Source organism: Borostomias antarcticus (genome assembly GCF_949987555.1).
Source record: "Borostomias antarcticus genome assembly, chromosome: 17".
NCBI lineage: Eukaryota > Metazoa > Chordata > Actinopteri > Stomiiformes > Stomiidae > Borostomias > Borostomias antarcticus.
Window position 1 is genome coordinate 5,834,928 of NC_140250.1, and position 27,996 is coordinate 5,862,923.

At 47.6% G+C, this 27,996-nt stretch overlaps 4 protein-coding genes across 5 annotated transcripts in view; 1 reads left to right on the forward strand and 3 right to left on the reverse strand.

Annotated features, from left to right (window-relative positions):
* The window catches only part of chd3 (chromodomain helicase DNA binding protein 3), a gene marked incomplete at its 3' end in the record, with an annotated part of 38,177 nt that extends 24,194 nt beyond the window's left edge, over positions 1–13,983 (reverse strand). The window contains exons 1-16 of the mRNA XM_084451641.1: positions 13,713–13,983; positions 11,448–11,575; positions 11,156–11,338; positions 10,918–11,042; positions 10,376–10,614; positions 8,694–8,845; positions 7,931–8,060; positions 7,516–7,691; positions 5,939–6,241; positions 4,338–4,541; positions 3,503–3,723; positions 3,184–3,315; positions 2,710–2,806; positions 2,033–2,224; positions 717–917; positions 298–435 (exon numbers count right to left, since the gene is read on the reverse strand). Of these exons, the coding sequence (XP_084307767.1) occupies positions 298–435; positions 717–917; positions 2,033–2,224; positions 2,710–2,806; positions 3,184–3,315; positions 3,503–3,723; positions 4,338–4,541; positions 5,939–6,241; positions 7,516–7,691; positions 7,931–8,060; positions 8,694–8,845; positions 10,376–10,614; positions 10,918–11,042; positions 11,156–11,338; positions 11,448–11,575; positions 13,713–13,875 (2,784 nt within the window). The 5' untranslated portion in view covers positions 13,876–13,983. The remainder of the gene's footprint in view (positions 1–297; positions 436–716; positions 918–2,032; positions 2,225–2,709; positions 2,807–3,183; positions 3,316–3,502; positions 3,724–4,337; positions 4,542–5,938; positions 6,242–7,515; positions 7,692–7,930; positions 8,061–8,693; positions 8,846–10,375; positions 10,615–10,917; positions 11,043–11,155; positions 11,339–11,447; positions 11,576–13,712) is intronic.
* A 1,315-nt stretch (positions 13,984–15,298) lies between these two features.
* On the reverse strand, positions 15,299–17,507 carry cyb5d1 (cytochrome b5 domain containing 1; the record flags this gene model as incomplete). The annotated part of the gene is made up of 4 exons (XM_084452269.1): positions 15,299–15,529; positions 16,898–17,116; positions 17,228–17,304; positions 17,387–17,507. The coding sequence occupies 4 exons, from the start codon at positions 17,505–17,507 to the stop codon at positions 15,299–15,301; spliced, it is 648 nt and encodes a 215-aa protein (XP_084308395.1).
* A 493-nt stretch (positions 17,508–18,000) lies between these two features.
* On the forward strand, positions 18,001–20,342 carry naa38 (N-alpha-acetyltransferase 38, NatC auxiliary subunit; the record flags this gene model as incomplete). 2 transcript variants are annotated; one of them, XM_084452291.1, is made up of 3 exons in its annotated part: positions 18,001–18,039; positions 18,596–18,767; positions 18,992–20,342. In XM_084452291.1, the coding sequence occupies 3 exons, from the start codon at positions 18,001–18,003 to the stop codon at positions 19,114–19,116; spliced, it is 336 nt and encodes a 111-aa protein (XP_084308417.1). In that variant the 3' UTR covers positions 19,117–20,342. The 2 variants fall into 2 exon arrangements, with proteins under 2 accessions (XP_084308417.1, XP_084308416.1); XM_084452290.1 differs by lacking the exon at positions 18,001–18,039 and having other exon boundaries at positions 18,105–18,767.
* Positions 20,343–21,215: 873 nt separating this feature from the next.
* Positions 21,216–27,598, reverse strand: dnajc3b (DnaJ (Hsp40) homolog, subfamily C, member 3b; the record flags this gene model as incomplete). The annotated part of the gene is made up of 12 exons (XM_084451735.1): positions 27,213–27,598; positions 26,634–26,744; positions 26,224–26,348; positions 25,974–26,048; positions 25,360–25,509; positions 24,398–24,579; positions 23,403–23,522; positions 23,187–23,292; positions 22,904–23,024; positions 22,541–22,673; positions 21,641–21,789; positions 21,216–21,367 (listed from the first exon to the last, which is right to left on the reverse strand). Exons 1-12 carry the CDS (start codon positions 27,295–27,297, stop codon positions 21,216–21,218), a joined length of 1,509 nt encoding a protein of 502 aa, XP_084307861.1. The 5' UTR covers positions 27,298–27,598.
* Between the last annotated feature and the right edge of the window lie 398 nt (positions 27,599–27,996).

The window sequence follows — 27,996 nt, forward strand, 5'->3', positions numbered from 1 at the left end:
GCTTGGAATGCGTCTTAGCCAATCACAATGCGCGGTCAGAAATAGCTGTTGTATAATATGTATTATAGCACAGATAGTTTTAGAGGATTGAGACACTTGTTCTTAATGTATTTATTTGCTTCTATATTGTCTCTTTTAGTACAGTACACTGCCATATCTTGAATGTTTTTTTACTCTCTTCCTGCCTGTGCAGTGTGACAATCAAATTTCCCCACCCGGGGATCAATAAAGGCTATCGTATTGTATCATATCACACACACACACACACACACACACACACACACACACACGCCCTACCTTGGACTGGTTGTTCTTGAGGCGATGGGCCTCGTCCACCACCAGGCAGGCCCAGTCTATGGACTTGAGGGAGGTCTGGTCTATAGTGACCAGCTCATAGGAGGTCAGCAGGACATGGAACTTGATAGGAACTTCTCTCTGGGGGAGGAGAGGAGGGAGGTGGAGGAGAGGAGAGGAAAGAGATGGAGGAGAAGACACGGGAGAGGAGTGGAGGGGAGGGGAGAGGAGGGAGGAGAAGAGAGGAGAGAGGAGAGGAGGGATACGGAGGAGAGAGGGGGTAGAGAGGGATAGGGGAGAGAAAGATAAGTTAGAAGACAGCAATCAGTCTTGAGAAAACAGAAGCCTTATCTCTCTTCATGTCCCAGTTCTCCGTCTCTCTCTCTCTCCCTCCCTCTCTCCCTCCCTCCCCTCCTCCTCACTCTCAGTTTGAAGACCTTCTTGCCGCCCCGGATGGCGGCGTCGTCGAAGGTGAACTCGTTCTCTCTGATGATGGCCCTGCTGTCCTTGTCCCCCGTGTACGTGACCACGTAGAAGTCCGGCGCCCACATCTCAAACTCGCGCTCCCAGTTGATGATGGTGGACAGGGGGGCGCTGACCAGGAATGGACCCTTGGTGTGACCCTAGAGGGGTGGGGGACATTCAGGTGAGAAACGCCACACTGCACAATCTCAATGTAGCATCTGAAAAACAACCTTGATGGACAATGACTCTGTGTGGCAGCCGCTGGTGTTTTGGACTCCATCTCGGCAGACCTTGAATTGTGCTATGAGCAAAATGTTTTTTTTTTTTTTTTCATATTACAAAAGTTGAAGTTGTGAAGAACCCACTTAATATAACAAACCACAGTTTTAGGAACACTAAATAGTCATATTTTGACATCAAAGCCCATGTCCTAGAACATAATATATGTGTATATAGAACATACAGTATACAGTGTAGTGTATATAGTATAATATCTACTACATAACCACATACAAATGCCAATGTCTATATATATACTTTCTTTCTTTCTTTCTTTCTTTCTTTCTTTCTTTCTTTCTTTCTTTCTTTCTTTCTTTCTTTCTTTCTTCATATCCATATATAGCATGTCAGGTATGTACATGATGTACATAATCCATCCAGACCTATATCTATCTTTCTTACCCTTATTTTATACTGTAGGTATGGTAATTATTGTGTAATTTGTGTAACTTCTTGGAACTATTTGTAAATTGAGTATTGGAGTCTATCTATTACTGAGCATAATCTTGGAGTCGGCAGCAACATTTCACTGTGACTGTACTCCTTACATTACATCTGACAAATAAAAGGGATCTTATCCTGAAGTGTGAACAGCTCAGATTTTTGAAGCCCTTTCTCTCTGCTCGCTGATTTGAAAAATGACCTTGCCCTACTTGGGGACCAAATCAGAAGTGGCCGTCGCATATCATAGCTGTCGGGCAGAAACCCTGCATCTCTAAAATAGCATGTTTTCACAACGGTGAGAAGAACATTCAGATTTCTATGTTTTTGAATATAAAATCACATATTGATTAACTGTTTAGAATACATGTAATGGGTCCCAGGGCCGGGAGGCGCTCAGAGGTTGTAAAGGGTAGTCCCAGCTTTCAGGTCATGTAAAAATAAAAATCACCAACATGGAGATAGGAGGTTTCCACTACAGACCAATGAGAGAGAGTGACCCAGCCCCCACACACACATACACACACACACACACACACACACAGCCCCCCACCTCTTTGTAGAGGGAGTAGAGGAAGACGATGGTCTGGATGGTCTTGCCCAGGCCCATCTCGTCGGCCAGGATGGTGTCGGTGCCCTGAGCCCAGGAGAACCTCAGCCAGTTCAAACCCTCCAGCTGGTACAGGTGCAGCGTCCCCCCCGTCACCGTCACAAAGTCAGGCTGCTCCTCGTACTTGATGGTCGGCTGGAGGGAGGGGGAGAGAAAGAGCGAGAGGGAGGGAGAGAGGGAGGAAGGGAGAGAGGGAAGCAGAGAGAAAGAGGGAGAGAGAGAGGGAGGGAGGGAGAGAGGGAAGCAGAGAGAAAGAGGGAGAGAGGGAGGAAGGGAGGATACAGCAAGGTGGTGAGGAGAGAGAGGAGAGGAGGAGAGAGAGGGAGGGAGAAAGGGAAGTAGAGAGAAAGAGGGAGAGAGAGAGGGAGGGAGGGAGGGAGGATACAGCAAGGTGGTGAGGGAAAGTTGAGGAGGGGGAGAGAGAGGAGAGGAGGAGAGAGGGAGGGGGGAGAGAGAGGGGAGAAGAGAGAGAGGAGAGAGGGAAGAGCGTTAAAGTGGATGACGTGTCAGATTGACAGCTGGCTGACAGGAATCACAGGAGGTGGTGGGCGGCGTGGGGGTGTGGCGGCGTGGGGGCGTGGCCGCCTGTCTACCTCGCAGACCCCGCTGCAGTAACTCACATCGTTGACCGGCGAGCTGGACCCCTCCTCACTCTCCTCCAGCCTCACACTCCTCATCCTCCGGGGCTTGTCTTGGTCCTCCTTCATCACCTCGTCCCTGCAGCCCGACAACACAGCAACCAATCAGCACACGGATTTACAGTAAAAACCTGTTAGCCAAGCGTTTTAATATTTCAGCTGCCCCCTAAAACCACGCTGTGTAATTTACATCACAGAAATGGATCACGTCCCGATTCACATAAAAGACAGTTGTAGGTGAACCCTGTGTGTGTAGGTGTGTGTGTGTGTGCATGTGTGTGTGTGTGTGTGTGTGTGTGTATGTGTGCGTGCGTGTGTGTGTGCGTGTGTGTGTGTTAAAAACACTGTCACTGAATATGAAATGCCAGGCAAGAAACTGGATTCTGGCCTTAGCTTTGAGGCCCATATAAAGAATGTAACAAGGCCCTAATTGTATCACCTAAAAACATTGCCTACCTGTGTCTCCAGTAGCTGGCCTTGTGCAGGGAGAACTCTGGGATGTCCAGGTCGTCTCTCTCCCAGGTGCACTGGTCGTAGGTCAGGTCCCTCCACTTGACCAGGTAGTGGTACACCCCCTTCTTATCCAGGCTGGGACATACCACGACAGACGCAGGATAGGTGAGAACACAGACACACACACACACACACACATAAACACACAAACACATACATACAGTACACGCACGCATGCACACACAGACACACTCGGATACACACACAAACCCGCGCATACACACACACACACACTCACGCACACACACACACACGGCCCTACCTGTGGTTGACGACGCGGTGGATCATCATCCATTCAGGCTTGATGGCGTATCGGTAGAAGCGCTCCTCCAGCGCTGCGTACTGGGGGTCCTTCAGACGCCGCTTCTCGCTCTTGGCCCCGCCCCCCTCCTCGTCCCCGGAGCCATAGTCCAGCGCCGGGGGCTCGTCCATGTCCGTCTTCCTCTGGTAGTTACGGAACATCACCGAGTGGAAGATCTCCAACTGGAGGAGGAGGAGGAGGAGGAGGAGGAGAGGAGGGAGGAGGAGGAGGAGAAGGGGGAGGAGCAGGAGGAGGAGGAGGAGGAGGAGGAGGAGGAGGAGGAGGAGGAGAAGGATAGGAGGAGGAGGAGGAAGGGAGTATGGAAGGACAGGTGGCGTGTTAATGAATACTAACTGTGTTGATCAGGTGTTAGTCAACACTGGCTGTGTTGAATGTTTGTGAATACTGGCTGTGTTGATAAGGCGTTAGTGAATACTGGCTGTGTTGATAAGGCGTTAGTGAATACTGGCTGTGTTGATAAGGTGTTAGTGAATACTGGCTGTGTTGATAAGGTGTTAGTGAATACTGGCTGGTTGGAATTCCAGCCGAGAAATCACTCTGGATGAGATCCTTTCCAGACCCTGAATAACATTTAGAAAATTAAAGTGAGCGTCCGATTCAGGGGCTGGAGCCAGGCTAGCTCCCCTCCCCCATTCTATCTGTCCTCTCCTCTCATTCTATATCTGCTCTCCTCTCATTCTATATCTGCTCTCCTCTTATTCTATATCTCCTCTCCTCTCATTCTATCTCTCCTCTGATCTTATTCTATCTCTCCTCTCATTCTACCCCCTCTCACCTGTAGTTCTGTGATCCAGGTGCAGTGCCAGTACGACTGTCCCACCAGCTTGACGAAGAACTCCCTCTCAGCCCTGCCCTTCATGGGGGGCGGAGGGGGGGCGTCGGGCAGGGCATCGGGGGCGGGGGGCACAGGCACGGGGGGCGGGGGCTCCCCCCAACGCCAGTGGAGGATCCTCTGGACGCGCCCTTTGATGTGGGGACACTATGGGGGGGAAGAGAAACGGACATCAGGGGATTCCACAGCAAAGAGTTTGTTATTCTACCCCAGACAGTAAAATGGATAGAACAGAACAAAACAAAATAGATCAGAGTAGAATGGAAAACGATAGAATACTACACAACAGAACACAATAGGATAGAATAGTACAATAGAATAAAACAAAGGAGATTAGCCTGACACTCAGACTGAACCACCATTTCATTTCACTTCATTATTCAGTCTGAACAGGCTCCCATTGTAGCCGTTTTCCCAAATGGGTGTTGCCGAAGAGAGAATCCTCAGCGATTAGTTCATCATCTAACCAATCACATCGTGCAGTTTATTTCCGTCATCGCATTCAAAGGACGTTGATTGGCTTGGTTGGAATTCCAACCCAGAAATCACTCTAGACGAGAGCAACACCAGAGCCTGAATCGCATTTCGAAAATTAAAGTGGGCGTGTGATTCAGGGGGTGGAGCCAGGCTACATTGAGATAAAAATGCCACCCATACCAGCTGACTGATGTTAGCCTTGGTGCTAGTCTGGAGTAAAACGCCACAAAACATTGGAATAGGGGAGGAGCCAGCGCCTACCTTTCAAATCCAGCTGCATTTGAACATATTTCATCGGGAGCGTATAGTCAGGACTAAATGAAAAACTCATCCAGCCCAGAGAAGGAGAAAACTGTAGCTAGCCAACTCTGTGAAGTGAGAAGAAACGTGGAAGAAAGTCCAAGTAGCCTAAATTGCATTTTAAGTGCCAGATACAGTATGCTACTGACAGCTTGACTAGTTAGCAATACTTGAAAAGTGGAAAGCTGCGGCCAGTGACCAATCAGAGGTCTAATCAGCCTCCCTGCACAACCCGCTATCTTTGTGGGCCAATCATCCTCCGCGCACAAAATCCAGTCTTTTCATTGGTGTCCATGAATATCAGACTTTGTTCCCAGAATTTCTCGCCAAAGCAAGAGGTCTGGCTACTCAGATTAGCCTTGGCGCCGGTGTTGTACCGAATTCCGACTCCAGCAGAATCCGACTCCCCTTCACTATCTTTGAGTTTTAAGTATCTTATGTAGGCTAACCACAATAAATGTGAGTGGGGATAAATAATATAATACATGAATGTATTACTTGTAAACTATTACGTATTCCAAGTGCTCTCGTAGTTTATTATCGTGGATGTTAGCAGTAGCTAGTCATAGGCTCGCATTGTGATGTGGTCATCTTAAAACCTAAAACAGCCTTGCATTTTTTGTGGCAAGTTGCTCATCTTGTGACGTTCTGGTCTTTTGCTGAGCGGTAGAAACTGTATAAACACTTGTTTTGTCGGAAAAAGAGCGCAGATCGAACTGAACGCGAAAGGGGAGTCAGATTCCGCGCCAGTAGGAGCGATGACCCACCGTGCAGCGCGGACACAGCCACTCTCCGTTGGGGATCTCTGGTAGCGGCGGGTTCAGGCAGTGGATGTGGTAGGAGGAGGTGCAGGTGTCGCAGCATAACAGCTCCCCCCCGTCCTTGCACACCCGGCAGAACTCCATGTGGTCGTCGTCCTCCTCCTCCTCCGCCCCCGGCGCTGGCCCCGCCCCGGCGCCGCCGCCGCCCACCGCTGCCTCCACCGCCACGCCCACGACGGTGTCCTCCATCTCCTCCTCGAAGTCCTCGAACTCTTCATCCTTCGCTTCCCACTGGATCCCTTCCTTCTCCTGGGAGAGCAGGAGGAGAAGAGTCATACCATAGAAGAAGAAGAAGAAGAAGAAGTACTTGAAGTAATTGTACTTGTACAATGACAATAAAGACATTCATTCATTCATTCATTCATTCAAGAAGAAGGCTTTATTTGTCATACAACTTGACACTCAACACATGCGTGCAATGGGCGACATGAACACACACACACGCACACACACATGCAGTAGGCTGCCACAGATAAAATGTTCTCTGCACTTAACCAACCGCTTAACCCATCCCTTCGTCCTTCCCCCAAGAGCAGGCGGGAGCAGACAAGGGAGCGTGCATGAGCCGCGTCCGTCATTGTCACGGAGGGACAGCGTTAGCGATCTGTTCTTCTGGATGTTTTTCATATTGGGTTCTACGGAGAGAACATGCAAACTCCACACAGAAAGACCTGGAGACCTTGCTGTGAGATGACAGTACTAAGTACTGCACCACCGTGCCGCACGAGCGATTTTGGGGCTCAGTGTCTTGCTCCCGGTAAACTCCGGGAGCTGGAATCAAACCGGGTTCAGATCCCGTGGGCCGCTCTACCTCCTGAGCTGCGTGCAGACTCCAGCACTTCAGCACCAGAGTACCAACTGATAGGGATCTACTGTACTGTACATCTAATCCATAAAGCCACTATTCTGTCTACTTGACCAGACCAGACCAAGAGAAACTCAAGCAAGCTAGAAAAAATAAATAATAAGGAAATATAACTAGAAGAGCACTTGGAGAGCGCAGACCCCAGCCCGTGATGCATGCCGTCAGATTCAACTATTTTGGTGCTAATACCTGCAAAATAGCAAGGTAGCTAGCTAGCTAGCTGAATCAATCCTTCCCATGATGCTATTGATTACGCTATAGTTATAGCTATATCTGGCAATGTTAACAAAGGTGAAAATAGTTTGTGGATCCACCTCGTAATTCGGATCCGCTCCAAAGTTTAATGGGTTCTAAATTGGCCCATGCTACACCCCTCCACCGAGTTTCATGAAAATCATTCTAGAGGTTTTTGCATGATCCTGCTGACCAACTAACTAACTAACTAACTAACTAACTAACTAACTAACTAACTAACTAACTAACCAACTAACCAACTAACCAACTAACCAACTAACTAACTAACCAACCAACCAACCAACTAACTAACTAACTAACTAACTAACTATGAACATAACCTCCCACCACAGGGAATTAGTCTCACTATTCCGATGTAAATACTGCCCATAATGGTCATTGTCAACAACGACGCTGTACTCACGCAGTGGGGGCAGCTCCACTTGCCCTCGGGGGCCTTCTCCAGCTCTGGCTCCAGACAGACCAGGTGGTAGGCCCTGGGACAAGTGTCACACAGGATGATCTCCCCGCCCTGCTGGCACACCTCGCAGTAGTCCTGGTGGTCCGTCTCATAACCGTCTCCCTCCTCCTCCACCAGCACTGGGAAGTAAGGAAGGAAGGAAGGAAGGAAAGAAGGAAGGAAGGAAGGAAGGAAGGAAGGAAGGAAGGAAGGAAGGAAGGAAGGAAGGAAGGAAGGAAGGAACGAACGAACGAACGAACGAACGAACGAAAACAGGAGAAGAGGTGAAGTATTGAATACAGAATACAGAAGTATAAGTGTATAGCAGAATATCTTGATCTCACCATCACTGACACATAGGTTAAAGCTTCCATCTTACTTTTCTTCTTCTTCTTGGCTGGCCGTCCTCTCTTGTTCTTCTTGACACGTCCGGAGCTATCTGACCGCACCGAGGAGCTGTGGACGCTGGAGTCCTCTTGCTCCGACTCCTCCTCATCTACATCCTCACTCTGAGAGAGAGAGAGGGAGAGAGAGAGAGAGGGGGGGGGAGGTAGAGAGAGAGGAGGGGAGAGAGAGGTAGGTAGAGAGGAGGGGAGAGAGAGAGGTAGGTAGAGAGGAGGGGAGAGAGAGAGGTAGGTAGAGAGAGGAGGGGAGAGAGAGGTAGGTAGAGAGAGGAGAGGAGAGAGAGAGGAGAGGGAGAGAGAGAGGGAGAGAGAGGAGGGGAGAGAGAGGGAGAGGAGGGGAGAGAGAGGTAGGTAGAGAGAGAGGAGAGAGAGGAGGGGAGAGAGCAGAGGGAGAGAGAGGAGAGGGAGAGAGAGGAGAGGGAGAGAGAAAGGAGGGGAGAGAGAGAGGAGAGGGAGAGCAAAGAAAGCAGACAAGGAAGGACACTAGTGAGAAGGGGCAGCAAGGTATAAGACAGGGTGAGTTAGTAAGTTATCCAGTTATCCAAACACCTGTTATCCAGTCAGAAAAGTGATGCGCTGACAAACAAACAAGTGTGGCGATTGGATCTGTCGGACAAACAGCCAGGCGGTTTCTGTCAGACAGTTAGTCAAGCTCTCCCACGCTGCTTTTCTCCCGCATTCATGCCAAGGCCATGCCTGTGTTGTGTTGTTACTGTGCGGTACAGTGAGTGTACACACCATATTGATACTCACTGAGATGCTCTTCTTCCTCTTGGCACCGATGGCTCCCAGTTTGATACGGATGGGCGCCATCTTCTTGGCCTTCCCGGTGGCCGTCTTCTTCTTGTCGGCGACGCGGGGACTCTTACTGCGCTTCTTATAGCCGGGACCTGGACAGACACGGAGGGGAGGAGCTATGAGAGACGCACACATCCTGATAAGATGGCGTGACTGTTGCAGCACCAACAGTGGATTCCTTGATATTTACTACCTTCACAAGGATTACCGCCCTATCTTCAGTCCTGCAACCTACCTAGCATCACTAATACCAGCCATAGCCTGCAGCCCATTTTTGTATTCAATCAAGTTCAAATGAAGTAGCCTACTCCTTTTTGTCAGTTGCTGGGTGGCTGTGGTCCAGATTCTTGTCAATTAATTCAATATAACTAATATCTAAAAAAAATAGAGTTTAAGTATATAAAAATGAAGCAGAACTTTGTTAAGTGTGATTTGGGGGATTAGAACTACATCATTTGAATACTTCTCCACTCTCCACCCTTGAGGAGAAAGGCATCACTGGCTCTGCACGCTCCCTGTTTGCATCCTACCTGACGGGCCGTTCAACCTGGACAGGACTGAGCTGCTGTTCCTCCCGGGGGAAGGGCTGCCCGTACCGGGACCTGGCCATCACCATTGACAACACAGTGGTGACGCCAACTCGGACTGTGAGGGATCTGGGTGTGACCAACTGTTGTTCTCGGCACATATCACATCCGTTACACACTCTTGCAGATTCCTGCTCTACAACACCAGGAGGATTCACCCTTTCCTCACTGACGAAACGACGCAATCATCCCAAGTTCTCCCGCCCAACTTCCCTTCTCCGTTCCCTACACTGGCTCCCTGTAGCGGCTCACATCCAGTTTAAAACGCTGGCACTAGCCTACAGGGCAATGAAAGGAACAGCCCCCTCCTACCTCCAGGCCTTGGTCAAGCCCTACACCCCCTCCCGACCACTATGGTCTGCTACTGTACCTCGGGGTGACTGGTTCCCCCGTCACTCCGAGGCCCCTGCGGTCGATCGACACGGTCACGGCTCTTCTCTGTCCTGACCCCGCAGTGGTGGAATGAACTGCCCACTGATGTCAAGACAGCAGAGTTGCTGCCAATCTTTTGCCGCAGGCTCAAAACTCATCTCATCAAGAAGTATTACCAGGATCCTCCCTCTTATGCACCGATTGTATTTTAGTTTGCTATTCTTGCACTTTGCCTTCAGCACTAGATTATGCTCTTACAGTAGTCACTTGTTTAGAAAGGAGATGCACTGGTGAGTTCTGGAAAGTAGTAGAACACTAACTTCCCACTTTAAATGCAATTATTGTAAGTTGCTTTGGATAAAAGCGTCAGCTAAATGACTGTAATGTAATGTAATGCAACATGGTCTATTTACAATGGGCAGAGGCTGCACAGCCATCGGACACTTTTGGAGTCCAGTTCAGCTGATAACGATCAGTGCCTCTACTCTCAATATCAATGAAAAGTGCTTTTAAAAAATAACAATTATTATTATTATTATTCATTACAGCACACAGTGCATGAACTCAATATGGTCAGGACTGGGCCAGCAATACGTTCATGTCAGGACCAATTCCATTTCAATTCAACTGATCTCTGACCCGTCCCTATACCCCTCCACTCACCTTTGCCCTCTTTGGTCTTGGCCTTCCGGATCGGGGGCGGCTGTGGCGTGGGCTCGACGGAGGCGGTTGCTGCAGAGACCTGCTCGGCGACGGCGATGGCGGCGGCCGCGGCGGCGGCGGCCACGGCGGCAGCGTTGCCCTTGAAGGGGTTGTTGGAGCTGAACTCCCGCCACTTGGCGCCCAGGATGGTCATCATCTTGGACATGGGGATCTTAGGGTTCTTCTTGGCTATCATGGGTCTGACAGGGAAGAAGAGTGTGGGATATTACCCAGTGGTTCTGCTCTGGGCGCTGATAACATGCTGTGGTTGTAATGAGCCAGTGATTCTGCATGGAGCACTGACGACAGAGTGGACACCAGGTGGCCGACTTGGGAGAACAGAACAGACGCTCCTCTCTCTCTCTCTCTCTCACATACACACACACACACACACACACACACACACATACACACACACACAAACACTGTGCAGGTAATATGCGTGTAAGACCACAACAACACAGGTCACTAAATGATGTCACCAAACAGTAAAAATGAAGCACCTCATGAACTGGCTGAAGGCCTTGTAGTTGGTGAGCGTGTGGTAGTCCTCCTCGGTGAAGGTATGATCAACATCCTCCAGACCCCACTCCTGGGCCAGCTGCGCTGACGTCTTCTGCTCTATTGGCTGATGTGGAGAAATTACCAATCAGAACGCTAGGATAACAGACCAATTAAAGTCAGTGGGTAAGAATAAGTAACCAAACATCTTAGAGCAGATTATAGATTTTTTTGGTAAACCTTTGTAGTTTCTTCGTGGCTGCTGTCGCGGTCCCCATCATCTTTCTTCTTCTTCTTGGTTTTCTTCTCCTTCTTTTCTTTGTGTTTCTTCTTCTTCTTCTTCTCCCCGGGTCCGAAGTCGCTGGCGGCGCTGTCCGAGTTCTCGCCATAGTCTCTCTCCGAGTCTCTCTCTACATCACTGTCCTGAGAGGCGGGGGGTGGGGGTAAACACAGAGGAGAAAAATACATCATTGTGTTAAGAAACATTGTAGCCCTGAGAAGGACATGGCAGTTGCCTACTGAACCTGCTTACAATCTTTTTTCGCTTTTTGGCTTTAGGTGTTTTCCCTTCCTTCTCTTTCTTCTTGGTCTCCTTCTTCTTCTTGGGACGTCCTTTCTTCCTCCCTGGACTGTCCCGATCCGAGACCTCCCCCTGTTCCTCTGTCAGGAAACAGTGTTGTGAACGAAAGAGAGAGAGAGAGAGAGAGAGAGAGAGAGAGAGGGGGGGGGCAGAAATAGCCGTGAGCTTTGCTGACAATAATGCATCAATTTATCCATTTAAGATTCTCACAATACAACTAAGTACCACAGACGGCGTGACACCAACATGCTTGGTGCAGCGATGCCATCTGTGTTACAGGACTGATGTCTAAGACAGCCCTTGCCCTTGAACTGAATTGGACCACATGCTAAGCTGGTTCCAGTCAGTGTGTAAGTGGATTTGGCTGCTATGGCTGCTGCTTGAACAGCACTGGTTATGTAGCCTGGGCACAATGCTTATAAGAGCTTCATAACCACACACGTACAATATTGTTTATATATAGGCTATAGGCCTATGTATCAAAGGCTTGACAGTCTAGCCATGTAAATATAATATAGGTGCCCTATAAACAATTACAATTAAAAAAAACAATTGAAATGAACAGCTTTATCGATAAAAACAAATAAATTACACTTCTGGAAGACTATAATTTCTTCAAAGTATCTCATTTAAGTTTTACTCGTGTTTTAGGAAAACACTGTCAAAATCCAAATCAGAAAGACAGCATCCAAGAAGGAGAGAAGAGGAATACGGGGCTTCTCAAGGGAAACAGAGCAGAAATAACATCACGAAGAACTATCGCTCGTAGTCTCCGTTGTAGTCTACTTGATACAATGTGTTAGGTTTTTATTGTGTCTTTGCAGCACGCAGCGGTGCGCGCCTAGACCAGGGCTCCGCGTGTCTCTCGTCCGTTCCGCCGCGCGGTGCAGCCAGAGGCGGCAGCAGCTCTCACTCGAGCCTCGGGGATTCTGAGGCCGCAGGAGAGAGAGGGAGTGAGAGAGAGTGTGTGAGAGAGAGAGAGAGAGAGAGAGAGAGAGAGAGAGAGAGAGAGAGAGACCGACAGCGTGATGGATTGAAACGACTTTCTCCTGCTGCTCTATTCTCACACCTGGGGTCTCGACCACCCAGGGACGCCGCTGGTGGAGGGCACGGGGGGGGAGGGGAGGGGAGGGGTGAAGGCCACGGTGGGAAGCGCGCTGATTGAATTGTGCGCGGACCGGTGGTGACATGACGTCTGGTTTGTGGTTAAAAGGCCCTGTTTTGAAAGCCTAGATTAGTGACACACAGAATGTTTTTCCACTGTATTTCAGTGGTAAATATGAGACACATAACCTTTGCATAAGGGCTGTAGCCAGAGTAAAACCATTAGCCTATTTAGCCAGCGCACATTGCTCTGTGTCAACAATAAGCATAACTTTACACTTCTGGGATGAAACAAGCCATATGTCAAAATGTAACATAGGCTACAACTGTTTGATAGAACCATGTTTCTGTTAGGCTATAATATTTCAACTTGAAACATTTGATCAGACCTTTGCATAGGGTACAGTAACGCAAATGACTGTCACGAGACAGTAGCTTTTTAGCCTATAATGCTAATGTAATAGGCTACGTGTTATCACAGTGAAATGTGAAAGTAAAATCCCTATCCGAACAGAGCCAGTGGTTCTATATCAGAGCAGGGAAGATCCTGATTGTTGAAGTGTCATATCCTGAACCGTCCCTGTCAGTGCTACAGTGGGAAGGGTCAAGTTTATTTACCAGCTGTCACACCAGCACTTCACTCTATCACCGCTCCTTTCACCTTCACACTTCAAGCGTATGAGTGTTAGAGACCTTCTATGGAGATATTAAAGTAGGTTATATTGCTGGGAGTCCATGTTTTCTGCAAGTGATGTCGTGTCGCTTTACCCTTCAATGCGACCTATTAATTTCGGGATGAATAATTTGCATCTATCCAAGATCAATGCGAGGAGAAACAGAAGCGTCTATAAGGATTTACTTGCAAATAGAACACGGGATCGAATTCAATGAGCGGCCATAAGTTGGTTTGAAGTTTAGAGCGAACTCTTTATTTTAACACAGCTGCTATGTCCAGGACGAAGGAGCGTAACTAATTAGAATTACAGAGACATGTGTAACTGTTAGGATGGACGCTACAAGGTGTCCTGGCGCACTTTTCTTCAGTATTTGCCGTATGTGTGTTTCTGTTTAGTATGCGCGCTCCCGTGCTTAACCAGCCTGTCTGTACTGTACCTGGCGCGGCTGCTGTTGCAGTTTCCCTGAGCGCCGCCGGCGAGTTTATGTCGCTTGCGTTCTCGTCTAGATCTCCGTCGTCCTCTTCTTCATCAAAATCTCCTCCCTCGGAATTAACCACCATGCCCTCGTCTTCCTCACAGGACCGGAGAGGAGAGGACATTATATTCCTGTCATCGGTTCCCTCTTCGGATTCAGAAAGTGTATTCCTCCCGAATTATGATATTTATTTAATATTCAAATCGTCAGAGAAAAAAAGTGGGGGGCGTTTTGGAATATTTTACACTACAAGCCAGAGAAACAAAGATGGCCGCCCTTATATTTATTTTTTAACAACCCCCCCCAATAAGAAAAATCCCCTTACATAAAAAATGGCTGACTATATCATTTCAGAACGCCCCCCCCCCTCCTCCCTGCTCTCCCTCTGCCTCTCTTTCTTTCTCTCGTCTCACTCCCCTCCCTCTTCAAAAACATTCACATTGTTACAATCAGAGGGGTGTAACACTTCAGTTACACTGGTTCTTGTTTGTTGTCCCCCCTCGACAAGTCACCCAGACAGACCTGACATGATAACTGTCTCACTGAATAAGGCGCAGCTCCGGCTTTCTGCATTGCAGAACGCAATCGAAACCTATCAAATATGGCCACCTTAATATTCTTAAAGGCCCCCACCGTTGTATAAAATTATTTTGGAGCAGGAGGGTTGTGTGTGTGCTGGGGAGGGAATGGGAGGGGGGTTGGGAAAATCTGCCGCAGCCATGCCCAGACTTACATCAGATTGTATTGCTTAAAAATTAACCACTTGTGGTGAGGGTAAGAACAACCCCACATGGAAACTGTCTTTTTATCCACTAGACCTTCGGATACGGAACTAAAACACGTTTAGTACATGATTCTGAATGCGGGGAACACTGTAAAAATGAAGGAGGACAGGATAGTCAGCATAAAAATATCTGACACTTTTCACCAGAAGCCCGTGCTAACTGGGAGGCAGTAGGGCCATGGGAATCCCCGCTCTCTCTCTGAGCCTATTGGCTGCCCCGCTCCAGGCTCTGTTGTTTTGTCAGACGGATTTTGATAAGGCTTTTATATTCAAATGAACACAGGAAAAGAGCGCGTTACAGCCTATCATGACGTGGAGAATGTTCAAACATTATGAAATAAGGGTCCAAATGTAAAACCTGCTATGTTACGATAAACAAATCCGTTTTTGTATCTGGCACATTTTGTACAGGAAACAGCAGTCACACAATGGTGCTGTTAGGAAGTGCTGCTGATTATACTATCAATAATCGCCATGGTAACCATGCCGTTTCACACGGTTTTGTGGCAAGCTATTATTAAATTACTCATTCACTGCAATGCAAGCCACTGGAGGAAAACAGTGGGAGAATGTAAGATTAAGAATCCATCTGATGACAATCGAGGTAAAGTTGCAAGATTCAGTCCCACGTGTGTAATAGCCTCTTATAACAATCTTATAACACGTGAATTCACATGGAATGGGTATTTTCCTGCATCAGCATTTTAATAACACTCGCCGCTCATACGTCGCATCACCACGTCCCCCGGGCAGGTGGGAAAGGTCAGAGTTCAGTAAGGTCATCATTGAAGTAGAGGCAGATGGCCTGGGAGAAGAGGTCGCGGTCCAGTCGGCCGCGGTAGAAGTCCTCGTCCTCGTCGGGGAGCCCGTTCTCGGCCAGCGTCTTGCCCATGTCCAGGGCGAGGCGGTTATGTTTCCAGGTGTAGCTGGCGGCGTGGGAGTTGTAGCGCAGGTAGCGCTGGAGGATCTCGCCCAGGGTCTCCTCAGAACACACCTGGCAGACACGAGGGAGGGGGAGGAGGAGCGGGATGAGTTCCGGTACTTTCCCACCAACAGATGGACACGGCTCCCCCGAGACACATGAATCTCTGCTGCTGCTGCTGCTGGGAGGATACATCTGTCTCAGTGGATCTCAAGCAGGCGTTCACACACACACACACACACACACACACACACACACACACACACACACACACACACACACACTGACTCTTGGCGTGTCTATCAATCTGCTTCTAAAGTTTTAACTTTGATACCAGTCTCTGGATGTGCTGTGCAGCTTATTGCAGTAATGGATTGTGATTTTTGTCCTCATGCGCACAATTTTAGCAACAGGCGAGTGAACCAATCTAACTGGGCTACCAAAATCCACAAAATAGGAGAAAGGAATGTGCTTATGCCTGGTCCAACTGGCACACGGGCCAGGAACCACTTAAGGGGAACAGAGAGTGGAGAGGAGGAGAGGAGGGCAGGGCACAGGAGAAAGAAGGAGGAGAGACATATATACTGTAGGAGAGTGAGTGTATGCATGAGAGAATGAATAGTGTGTACCTGCATGTGTGTGTGTGTGTATGTGAGAGAGAGAGCGAGCAAGCAAGCCTCTGGCTCAGGAGGAGGTTTCTGGTGCCAGATGGGCGTTTGGCGGGAGACACTGATCCCCCACTGTGCTGGAGACGACAGACGTGCCGGTGTCTGTGTGTGTGTGCGTGCGTGCCTGTGTCTCAGGGCTGCTGGGGAAAATGAAGGGAAGCAGCCAGGGATCAGCCGTACGCCTCAGGGCTTGACACATTGCACTACTGTGCTACTCTCTCTCCCCTCGCATCCCACTGGAGGGGATCCACGTGGAGGATGAGAGGGAGAACAGCCTGTCACGAGCACAGCGCGGCGCCGGAGTTCAGTTCTCACACATATTTTATGCAGTGTCACAGACGGAGAGACACCAGCACCTGTTTTCCAGTCAGAGCCATGCTGTCTGAGGGAAACAGCACCAGCAAACTGGACATAATACTGCATAATTGACTGGATTAGATATGGAGCTTTGTAGTGACAAGCTCAGAGCGGATGTAGACAGAAGGACTTGGTCATAGGCTGACACAGACACTGTATGTGTCAATGATGTTCATTGGCAGTCTGAGGTAAACGGTATGTAGCGCTCGTAGTATGCAAGCATAATGAGAGTCACTCATTAAGTGATTGTATGATTTAGACTACAGACATGCTATGTATGTATGCAGACTGCATATGAGTTTAAAAATGTACCCCTCCTCAGAATAAAGATGGCTTAAGTTCAAGTGTAAAAAAAAACAATAAAACTTGAACTAAGCCGTTATTCTGAGGAAGGACACAGGGATACATGGCTTACCTCCAGTCCTTGTTCCTGAGAAGTCAGGGTGTTGATGATGCGTATCCACCGGGTTTTGGCAGACAGCAGTCCCACCTCGTAGCGCGTGTCCCTCCACCAGGGTTTGCCAAAGACATTAGCCCAGTCCGTGCGAGGGCAGGGAGGGGGCACATGCACAAAGCGCCCCCTAGGGGTGTAGTACTTCACACAGCCAGACAATGGGTCGATATGGGTCAGGATCTAAGGATGGACATTTTTTATGTGGGAATATTATCAATATTTGATTTGAAAAAACACACAGTTCACATCTTTCATCTTATGAATAATTCAGATTGTAATAATACCACTCACATCTTTAGTCTTTGGATCAAACCAGTGACTGATATCCTTTCCTGCATACTCTATAATAGGCTTCAAAAGCACATCTCCTGAAAATACAACAACACCGTTTGTATTGGAAAGGGATTAGCCTATATACAATTGAAGAAACGTAATTCATTCATTACTCACCTTTGAATTCATTCATTAAAGGAGTCAAGTCGTAGACTTTGCCCAGGTAGGACACCCACAGGTCGCCTAGTGTGTTGTGGATTGAGACCTCGTTTGGTGTGAAGTGCTTTGGTCTCCGCATTACGTCTTCAGGTGCACACTAAGCAGAACTGTGAAATATAAACTAACGGAAACGCATCAATAGTAGGCTAATATGCAGCAAAATAACTATTCCTATATAAAACTATTGTTTCAAAAACCCACTGGCTGCTACATTATGACCTAGGACTTCTGTACATGCTCTGTTACTGTGGCAACCACGGTGGCGTCAACAACGCGTAAAAACGTTGGTAGAAATCTACTAATCTGACACACTAACACCTTTCTAACAACACAGCTTGTTGAATTGTACATTTTAATGTACTCAAAATAAATATCTGTACAATGCCATGCTTTCGCAAATTGTGGAAAAGCTTGTTTGTTTAATTCTAAATCGCTCGCTGGTTAACAACTACACCTTGAATACTACAAGGGCCACAATGCAGTGCGTTCCTCAGCGCATTTCCGTTTGGTGTTGGTTTGGTCCGTCAGTGAAACGATTCCGTAAAGAAACATCTTCGTCAATAAAGATTGGAATGGAAACAATGATTGAAGAAAATGGCCCAGCAACGCACGTAAGGCTGAAATATTACAGTCAATCTTGTATTCAAGAGCAATGCATATATGTTATACGGAGAAGGAAAGTAAGAGTAGAGTACATTTATGTTGCCCTGCCGAATTTGTAGGCAAGTACAAGTTGTTAACAGTGCTAACGCGTTAGCTACCAGCTGTGCTTCTGGTTAGATTATAGCTTTGGTCTCAGATAAAGTATTTATTTGTTCAAATGAATTATTGCATCGGCCATGTAGCGAGTTTTGTCAGTTTCTCAATTTGTCAGTTTGCTATTACGCAGCTATGGTGCACAGTCACAGTACAGTGTATAATGTTTTCCCCCTGTCCTTACTCCCTTTCCTAACGTTAACGATGCCTTTCCCGACACACTTTTCGCTCAAACAAGAAAGGTCAGAATGCGATGAAAACATTGTAGTGCATGGCTTAAAACATTTTAGTCTCCCTTCCACCAGTCAAGATCAATTAAAGTAGATGTCACAGTGGATTACAAAAGATAATATTCAGTACATGACAGCATCTTCTGTTACAATGATATCGGCCCTTTCTCCGTTTTCCCAGGAGCAGGGTGACCTGCCGTGGTCCAGGGCGAGGTACAAGCTGGAGAGCCTGCTAAACAAGAACATGAGGATCAGGATGACAGACGGGCGAACTCTGGTGGGACTGTTCTTGTGTACGGACAGAGACTGCAATGTCATCCTGGGGTCTGCTCAGGAGTTCCTCAAATCTTCAGGTAGATGAGAGACAGTACCTAACAGACTACAGTCAGAAAATACACACCATCACTTAAGTGATGTAAAATAGAGTGTACTGAGGTGTATACCACAAAGAGCAAAATCCTAAACCACATTGATAATATTACTTTTTAATTAACCATACAATCTTCTGTTCAAAGCGGTTTTGTCTTAGTTAATCATTTTTGTGCATCTTCTGCCTGTCTCTCTTACCCTGCGCCAGACTCATTCTCCCAGGGGGAGCCCAGAGTCCTGGGCCTGGCCATGATCCCCGGTCACCACGTGGTCTCCATCGAGGTGGAGTCTGACAGTCTGGCCGACGCTCAGGGCTTCGGGCCCAGCCACTGAAGAACCTCGCCAGAATCTGGGGAAAGCTAGCACAGTGGCTAACCTAACCCGCGGATGAACACTGATGAGACTTTTCAAATGGAGGCACCTTAATTCAAGAGCAGCTCTCCAGTATCTGGATCAAGGACATAGGTTTACAGTTTGTGTGTCTCTGAGGTCATGGGTTTACCTGTGACATATGTTGTAAAATCTGACCAGACACTCACCGTGTGATCTCTGGACACGACCGCACGTGTTTGTTTATGGGTGTCTACAAAGTTGATATGATGACACTGTGGCCAATGTGTACACAAGGAGTGTCTAGGACTCATCCTGGGCTGTGTTTGTATTTGTGAGGTAATCTGATTGTGCTGTTAATACACGAGAGTGAGGAATAATTGTTTCAAATTATCTGTCTGGATGTCAACAAGGAATATGCTTGTTTGTGGCATATGTATATGTACATTGAACAGAACATACCTCATTGCATTTCTAAGTGGTTGTTTGATTGTCGCACCACAGACTGCATACTATAATGAAATGAAATAACATTGAGGACTGAGTGCCGCACAGAAATGTTGCAAGACAACGGTGGTCTTGTAGCTCAGCTCAAAACAAGTTGCAATTCACCGTTTGAAAACATGTTTATTTTAATTTTTTTTCAACAGCTTTACGAGCAGTTCAGATTATTCTGTTTGGCAACGTAAAAACTGGCAACTAAAAACCAGAACTCCCTCAAAACAATCAGAAAAGATTCCACCCCAGGCAGGTGATCTAATACAATGCCTTGCCATAATTTGAAGACAGCTAAGAACTTTGAATAAAACCCATAACATAACAGCTTTGTGTATACTGTGTCATTGAAATTCAGATCAATATTTAATGTCAAAGTATTAAGTCTTCACTAAAATGACCCAAATCATCATCTGTCTATTCTTGAAGGACATGTATTTGCTGGGGGACACATTTTCAGTAACATTAGGAGTGGGAAAGATTTGGAGTGGTTATTCAGAGAAAGAAAGACAAAAAAGTGCAAGTTTTCAAAGTCATCCTTTGAAATAAATGAAAATGGAGGAGTAATGCAACAACACAGACTCCCTAACCCTCCACGCGACACATTCTGACCAATCAGAACACAGACCAGCGGTTCAGTAAAGACTCAATCACCTGGGCTGAGTTCAGCCCTGACCAAACGGTTATTGTAACAGAAACGCACCCAGTTTGTTATGCAAGTGTTCCACCTATGGCAGCTGAGAAGAAATGGCCGGGTTTATATTTATATCAGTCTTCTGATTTGGTAACAACTCTGACATACCCACCAAACAAAAGAAAACCTACCCCAAAACTCGTTGCACACCGTTTTCAGGAAACATGTTGTTCAACCCGGAAACCATAGCAAAACGGTGCAACGTTTTCTGATTAAACTCACCCCTGGAATTTCAATATACCTGTGGCGTCTGTGAGGGAGTGGCACATTCAGTTAGGAGCAATATCCAGGAGCTTTGCCAGTAAAACAGATATACACCTTGTCCATGTACAAAAGATAATCACCTCTTTAAACACACTGAAAAGGTCTGAATATTGTCTCATACTGAATAAAAAGAGCCACAGCAGTGATACTCACAAGTCGGTCTCTAAACGCTTTGCTCAAGCAGAGACTGAGGACATTCTTCCAGCTTTCATTGCTAAAACTGGTTTAAAAAAAACAAAAACTGCAGGGCTTTGTAACACCAGGATCATCTGCAGCACACTGCTGGAAGTGAAGGGGTTTGGTGCTACAAAGTATTTGGGAAAATCCTCCAAGTTTAGTTTGGAGGGCTGAACATGGAGTCCATACAGGACTTCATTCTTCAAGTCTTCAACTGTGAAGCCACCACTCTCGGCCTCGACGCTGGGTCGTTTTCTCCATACAACTCAGCTCTCGGCCGTAAAGTGGTTCAAACACCAATTTGTCTTCATAGTCCTAAAATGACCCGCAAATATCCTCTACGTCCAACCTGAAGCACAACCCCTGGGTCGCTCCCGAGCTTCTACACAGGGTTTCACAGACCTTCAGATGTCCATTCCTTCTCTGCCCCCCCCCCACCCACCCCCACCGTGTTTCTGACGACCTCATCACTCTAGTTGTACTGGAATTTGAAGTGGTAGTTGCCGCCGGACTCGAAGGGGTTGAAGTGGAAGGGCCAGCCCTGCCCCCCCTGGCCGCCGCCCCCTCCCTGCTGGCTCTCCGGGTCCAGGGGGTCCTCGCCGCTGTCAAACTTCTGACGCATCTCTGGATGTGGGACGGGAAGGACGGTACATAACTACACACTGACAAACACACCACCCTTACTGTAGCTGCTCTGAACCATTGGATTACTTAAAACACTGGAAACTAGCAACTCTAATCTGTCGTTTGAATACAAATCCAACAAATAAAAAGTTGGCAATTGTTAACTTCAATCCACCATGTCATATACACATTTCCTCCAGTATGACAGCGGTTATTTGATTATTTCATGCATTTGCACAATTGAAAGCGATGCAGTGCTGTCCAGTCCAGTACCTGGGTCGATGAGAACCTCCTTGGCAGAGGCGATGTCAATAAACTTCTTCTCCGCCTCCTTCTTGTCTGCCTCGGCCTGGAAGTTGTCAGGATGCCACTGCTGAGCCAGCTTCCTGTACGCCTTGATGATTTCTTGTTTGTTGGCGCTCCTGAGGAAGTCAAATATGCGTGAAGCGACATTATACCTTTACTTCATCTTAAAGCAGCTGCGAGTTTTTCAGTTTGTGTTGATTTTAGCCGCACCTATGGAAAAGACCAATAATGTTTTCCCGGAAAGACGACTGCATTTTCTATGAGCACCATCACTTCTTGTCTCAATATCTCTTGCCCAGCCCAACATTCGTTTTGGAAGCCAGCAAAAAGACGCTACTTGTCAGGATGACTAGCGACGAGGTAAATCGTTTCGTCCTCTCTGGTCAACCTGACCAGCCGAGCAGACATCTATAGAATAACATCTATAGAATAACATACATAGAAACAGCCAATCTTTGCCGCATTTGCTAATGTAGGTACAGTAATATAGAGGCATCAGTATTAAAATGATGTAATAAAATAACCAGTCAAAAACTCCTTGTAGCTGAAAATGCTCGGAGTTCCAGCGCTAAGCCTTCTTTTGTTAGATGTCCGGTGCTCACAGAGAGGACTAAAAGTATGAAAAGAGGGAGTCTTGGAGCACATGGATCATCTTTTAATTATAAACTTTATAAAGTTTATAGTTAAAAGATGATCCGTGTGCTCCAAGACTCCCTCTTTTCACTCCTTGTAGTTGCTTTAAGCGCCATCAGGTTTGAAATATTTATCGTCTATTTATTATTTGTTGCCAAAAAGGTTGTCCTCAATTACACACAGACCGCTTTACCATGTAATATCGTGCCCCCACAGAGCCATAGCTGTCCATACCTGCCCACACCCAGGATCTTGTAGTAGTCTCTCTTGCGTGAGAGTTTGAGGAGTTTCTGGGCCCTCTCCAGACCTTCCCTGATCTCATTGCTCTCGCCGTCGAACTCCCTCGCCTCCTGGTAGTCCTCCACCGCTGAGAGAGAGAGAGGAAGAGGGAGAGGAGAGAGGGAGAGAGGGAGAGGAAGAGAGAGAGAGAGGAGAGAGGGAGAGAGAGAAAAAAAGAGGGAAGGCAGCAAAGAAAGATTAAAATGGATGCTTGACAATGACCCAAAATGCAACCTATCACTCAGAAAGACTGGGCTACAGCGTTTGAGTGTGTCGGGTAATCGAAGGGGGAGACGGTAGCGTGCTGGAAGGGTTTACCCTTCTCGTAGTCCTGGTTGAGGATGTAGGCCTCGGCGCGGTCTCGGAGGATGTTGACGTTGCGAGGGTCACTCTCAAGGGCCTCCGAGCAAGCGTCTATCGCGTCGACGGCCATCTTGTTCTGGGGGGAGGAACGGAACACCACAGAAGAAGAGAACGATGGTTAAGTCTCGAATCAGTTCACGGACAACTCAATGTTAGGATTTTTTTGACTATACAAAATAAACCAAGCATATTCGAAATAAAACTGCGTTTCTGGTCCAGTGTTATCAAGGGGACCCACCCTGACCAGGCAGAAGCAGATCCGCTCCTTGGCCAGGTTGGTGTAGAACGGGACGTTAAACTCCGTCCTCATGGCAGCCTCATACTTGTCTATGGCGTCCTGATACCTAAAAGGTTTACAATTTTATCAGACAAGAGCCAAGAAAAACGACAACAATGTAAGACAAAATAACGAGACGGCGTGTGTTATGATGATGAATAATGCACATGAACGGACCTCTCCTCCTGGATCAGCTCCTCAGCGGAGTCCAGCTGCTTACTGAGCCTCTTCACCAGCTTGTAGTGGGAGAAACACTCCTTATCGTCCTGATCCAGCTTCAGACACTCTCGCACATGGCTGGAGGGAGAGAGACGGAGAGAGAGGTACAGACAGATAAGCGTTGAGACATTAAGTGAAATAATGTTTCTCCATCCATCCATCCATCCATCAAAAGGAAATAAATTAAAGGGGAACGCCGCTGTCATAGCAAGTTTAGCTCAAATGTCACTTTGTCCTCAATGAAACCGATCCGTACCAACATTTAACCGATCCGTGCAGTAGTAAGCTAGCTCCTTTTTCCTCTGTGAGCGCACCCCCTTTATAATGGAGGTCTATGGGCCTCTGCTAAAAACTATGATAAACATGCATTATCAAGGCAGGAAGCGCCAGGAAGCCCCTTACTGGTCTCAGTAGAATGTTGTCTTGTGAAATGAATCGCCATCCCCATGTGTTGACGTGTTAGGCATGGCTAGGAGGATGTAAACAATCATCTAGCTTTACCGCGCACTCGCATGCTCGCGCTCTCTACAACGTGGGGCGGAAGTTTACAGTGCGAATATATGAGAATGCGATATATTTCACATGACAGCATAATGACACCGGTAAGATCATACCCTGTGCTTCCTGCCTTGAAAATGCATGTTTATCATAGTTTTTAGCAGTGGCCCATAGACCTCTATTATAAAGGGGGTGCGCGCACAGAGGAAAAAGGAGCTAGCTTACTACCGCACGGATCGGTTAAATGTTGGTGTGTACGGATCGGTTTCATTGAGGACAAAGCGACATTTGAGCTTAACTTGCTATGACAGCGGCGTTCCCCTTTCAAGAATGAAAGGAAGAGAAATCACAGGAGCTACAAAGGGTATTTGCTCTGCAGCAGACGGAGAGCTTCTCCAACGCCCCAGTCATTTGTTAAGCTAATCGTCGTCTTCGGCCGTTCCTCTCTAGCTGACCTGAGGGCGTCGTGGTGCTCCCCCAGGCTGTAGTGGAGCGTGCTCAGCTTCAGGAAGGCGGCGCGGTTGTCGTTGCGTAGCCGCGTGGTGGGCGTCAGGTCCTGGATGGCCTTCCGGGGGTCCCCGAGGCGAATGTAGCTATCCGCGCGGAGCTCGCGCGTGTCCGGGTCCCAGGGGGACAGCTGGAAGCAAGAGAGAGAGATTTTTTTGTGTCATTTTTTATTAGGATCCCCATTAGCTGATGTCAGTGACATGAGCTACTCTTCCTGGGGTCCACACATAACACAGAACAACAACAGAGAGGGCACTGATAGACAAAACAGTTACACAAAAATTAAAAACATAAAAACTAACAGTCCATTCTCATAAAAAGGTCATACATTACATTCAATGTAATGACCTTTTTATGTTAGTATTGTAGTATGTGTAGACATGGTACTGTAATATGAATGTCATTCATATTACAGTACCATGTCTACACATACTACAATACTAACATGTGCTTACAATACATGTGCCTACATATGAGGGGCTATGAGGTGGTGCTTCACTTGTTTTTTTAAATTTATTTTACTATGAGCTTTAGCTATCTGAGTTGGAAATGAATTCCACTCAACCATGGTTCTATACATTACTGTGCATTGAAGAGATCAACGCACAGTGCGTAGAGAGATCGGGAGTTTTCCTGGATTTCAGTAGCGCTGCACACACACGTGCCATTATATCCCTGCCTCCTAGACCAGGCCCAAAAGGCCCTGAGGTGGAGGCGGAGCTAGTCCCATCAAAGTAACCAGGTTGAGTAACTTGACTCTGTGTGGTGGCGCCAGCACTACTTTCACACCCAGGCCCAAAAAGCCATGACCGGGCCTCACGATGGAGCTAGCGCCTCCTCCGTGACCGGGCCCCACGGCGGAGCTAGCACCTCCTCTGTGACCGGGCCCCACGGCGGAGCTGCCGCGTACCTCTATGACCCGGTCCAGCACGGTGACGGTGGTGCTGTAGTCTCCTCGGCTGTGAGCGGCATGGGCCTCCTCCCGCAGCTCCTCCAGCTCGCTGGCCCTCATCAGCTGGTCCTCCGCCTCCGTCTGGTCCGGCGGCGCGGCTCGCTGCAGCTGAGACAGACAAGAGAAGAAGAGACTAGACGTGTAATAACGCTCTCATGTAATAGACATATAATAAAGCTTTCATTTAACAGACATGTAATAAAGGTTTCCGGAGAAGCCTTCCCCCCCCATCCCCTTCGCCACACAAGTTCAACCCACGACAAAACTGCTGTGATGCGCAAGCGTTGCACCTAAGGCAGTTGACACAGTAACACCTCTGACACACCCGCCAATCGAGAGGAAACCGACCCCAAAGCCTCTTTCACACCGAGGAAAACATGTTGTTCAACCCCGGAAACTGTGGCAAAACGCTGCGTACCGTTTTCAGATTGAACTCGCCCAACACCAGTGGGAGGAGGATGGACTAAACCTAACCTAATAACCAATGGCAGGTAGGGAGGAGATGTGATAGTGGCAGCTTATTGGATGATCCTGCAGCTATATAAGTGTAATAACAGTGTCAGTAGACTCACCACTGCCTGGAAGTCGTCCCTGGCCTCCTGGGTGTTGCCCTGCTTCAGGAGGATATTCCCCCTCTGCAGTCTGGCCTGGAAACACGAGGAGAGAGTGAGAGAGACAGATAGAGACAGAGAGAGTGTGTGTTGGTAACGAGAGAAGAGTGGAGCGAGCGGGAGGACAACCACATCATATCACTGCTGTGCACCACTGTCACTGTCATAGAATTAAAATAAAATTATATTTTAAAAGCTGTGGAAAACTCACAGCCAGGAAGTCCGGCTTGAGCTGGATAGCTCTGGTCAGGTCCGGCAGCGCGGACTTGGACTTCCCCATGGCCAGAAACACGGCTGCCCTCTTGTAGTATGTCAGGTAGTTCTTGGAGTCCCCCTCTTGAGAGACAGAAGACAACGGGGCACAAAACATGAGCACTCATCCCCCTCTGTTCTCCTTTCCCCTCTCACGTCTGGATATTGATTCACTGAGCACTGTAATGTGATGTACTGTAATGAGTCATTTGAGACAGGACAGGGTCTGGCTGTGCAGCCAGAGGGGAGAGTTAAGTACGATCGGTCCTCGAAGGAGGGAGACAGATGAACGCACAGAGGAAGTGCAGAGAGACGAGCAGGGGGTTAAAGTCATCACGCTGTCTAAAGACGCCAGGCTGGTAACCTTACCCACAGCAGAATGGTAGTGGGAGAGCGCCTCCGCCAGCTGACCGGCCGCCAGCAGCTTGCGGCCCATCTCCAAGTGCTGCTCGATCTCCACATGAGTGGCCCCCAAGACACCTGAAATACAACACTGTGTGAGCCTCACAAGGAATACATACGACATACTGAATATAGGATCCATCTATGGAAAGCAGGGCATGCCGTGGCGAGCTTGTACTGTTTTGATACTGTGTCTGTCATCCAAAGTGACATTTGTCAAGATATTACATTCACATGATCAATATAATGTAGTGTGGACATTTTTACATTCAACAATTTGTAATGGATGACTTGGAAGACCATAGTCTTGTTCTGGAAGGCATTCAGGTGCGCAACAATACTAACCGGATTTACAAATGGGGCAGATAGGTTACATGATGATAACCCAATTTTAGACTGCTTGCTATAAGCTGACAGCTACCTAAGCTTTCAAAACTCGCGAACCTAACTAAACGACTAATTTAATCAAATGAGCTATTATATTGTGATTGTAATTAATATGCTTTCCTTGCTACGGCTAGCTAGCTAATTATAAGATAATCTTACCATCCAACTGGAGGTCCAAGATGACACAGAGCAGCGACAAGGAAGACAGGACACCGCTCAGACCTTTCCGCCTGCCGGATTCCATGTTCAATAAAACTCACAGTTGTGACCAATGTGTGTAGGCTATATCTCACGTCTCTGATATGACTGGATTGTAAATAACAAATAAGGTCATTGAAACTGAGATTTTCTTCATATATTCTTTATCATTTTTCTTGAATGTTTCCAGCTAACGTTGCGTCCGGTTTAGAAATAATTCCGAGTGAAACTTTGCCCCGTCGCTATTAGGTTCCTGTAATTTCTTCGCGAGAATACGTCAACAAGGAGAGACCATTGAGTTAAGATCTAGTATATGTCTCTCCTTATCTCTACGTGGCGTGACATTGCATCTCTTCAACAGCTGTCAACTTTGAGCTTTATAAACTGAAACTTCACCCGGTGCCGCTTTGGCCCCCACCTTCTTGTAGTTTCATCTGTCCTACATTTCTGTGCAGCGAGTGGCTGGCGAAGCGGAACAGATCCGTGTTTGACTACAAACGTGGTTTGCTCTCATTGGACCAGCTATTTTAGTTCAGAACGACACTCCCATGTCCTTATATGGTACAGGACGCTACCACGGAACATTACGGTTTTCATATCAACCTTACTAATATCGTATTACTAGTGACAGGACATACGATACCGAGGCGTCGGTGCGTGTGTCGCCAATGCGAAGGGCACGGTTTCGGAACAATTCGTCGGAGCTCGTGTCAAATGACGACAACCACGGGTTTGATGACGCCCG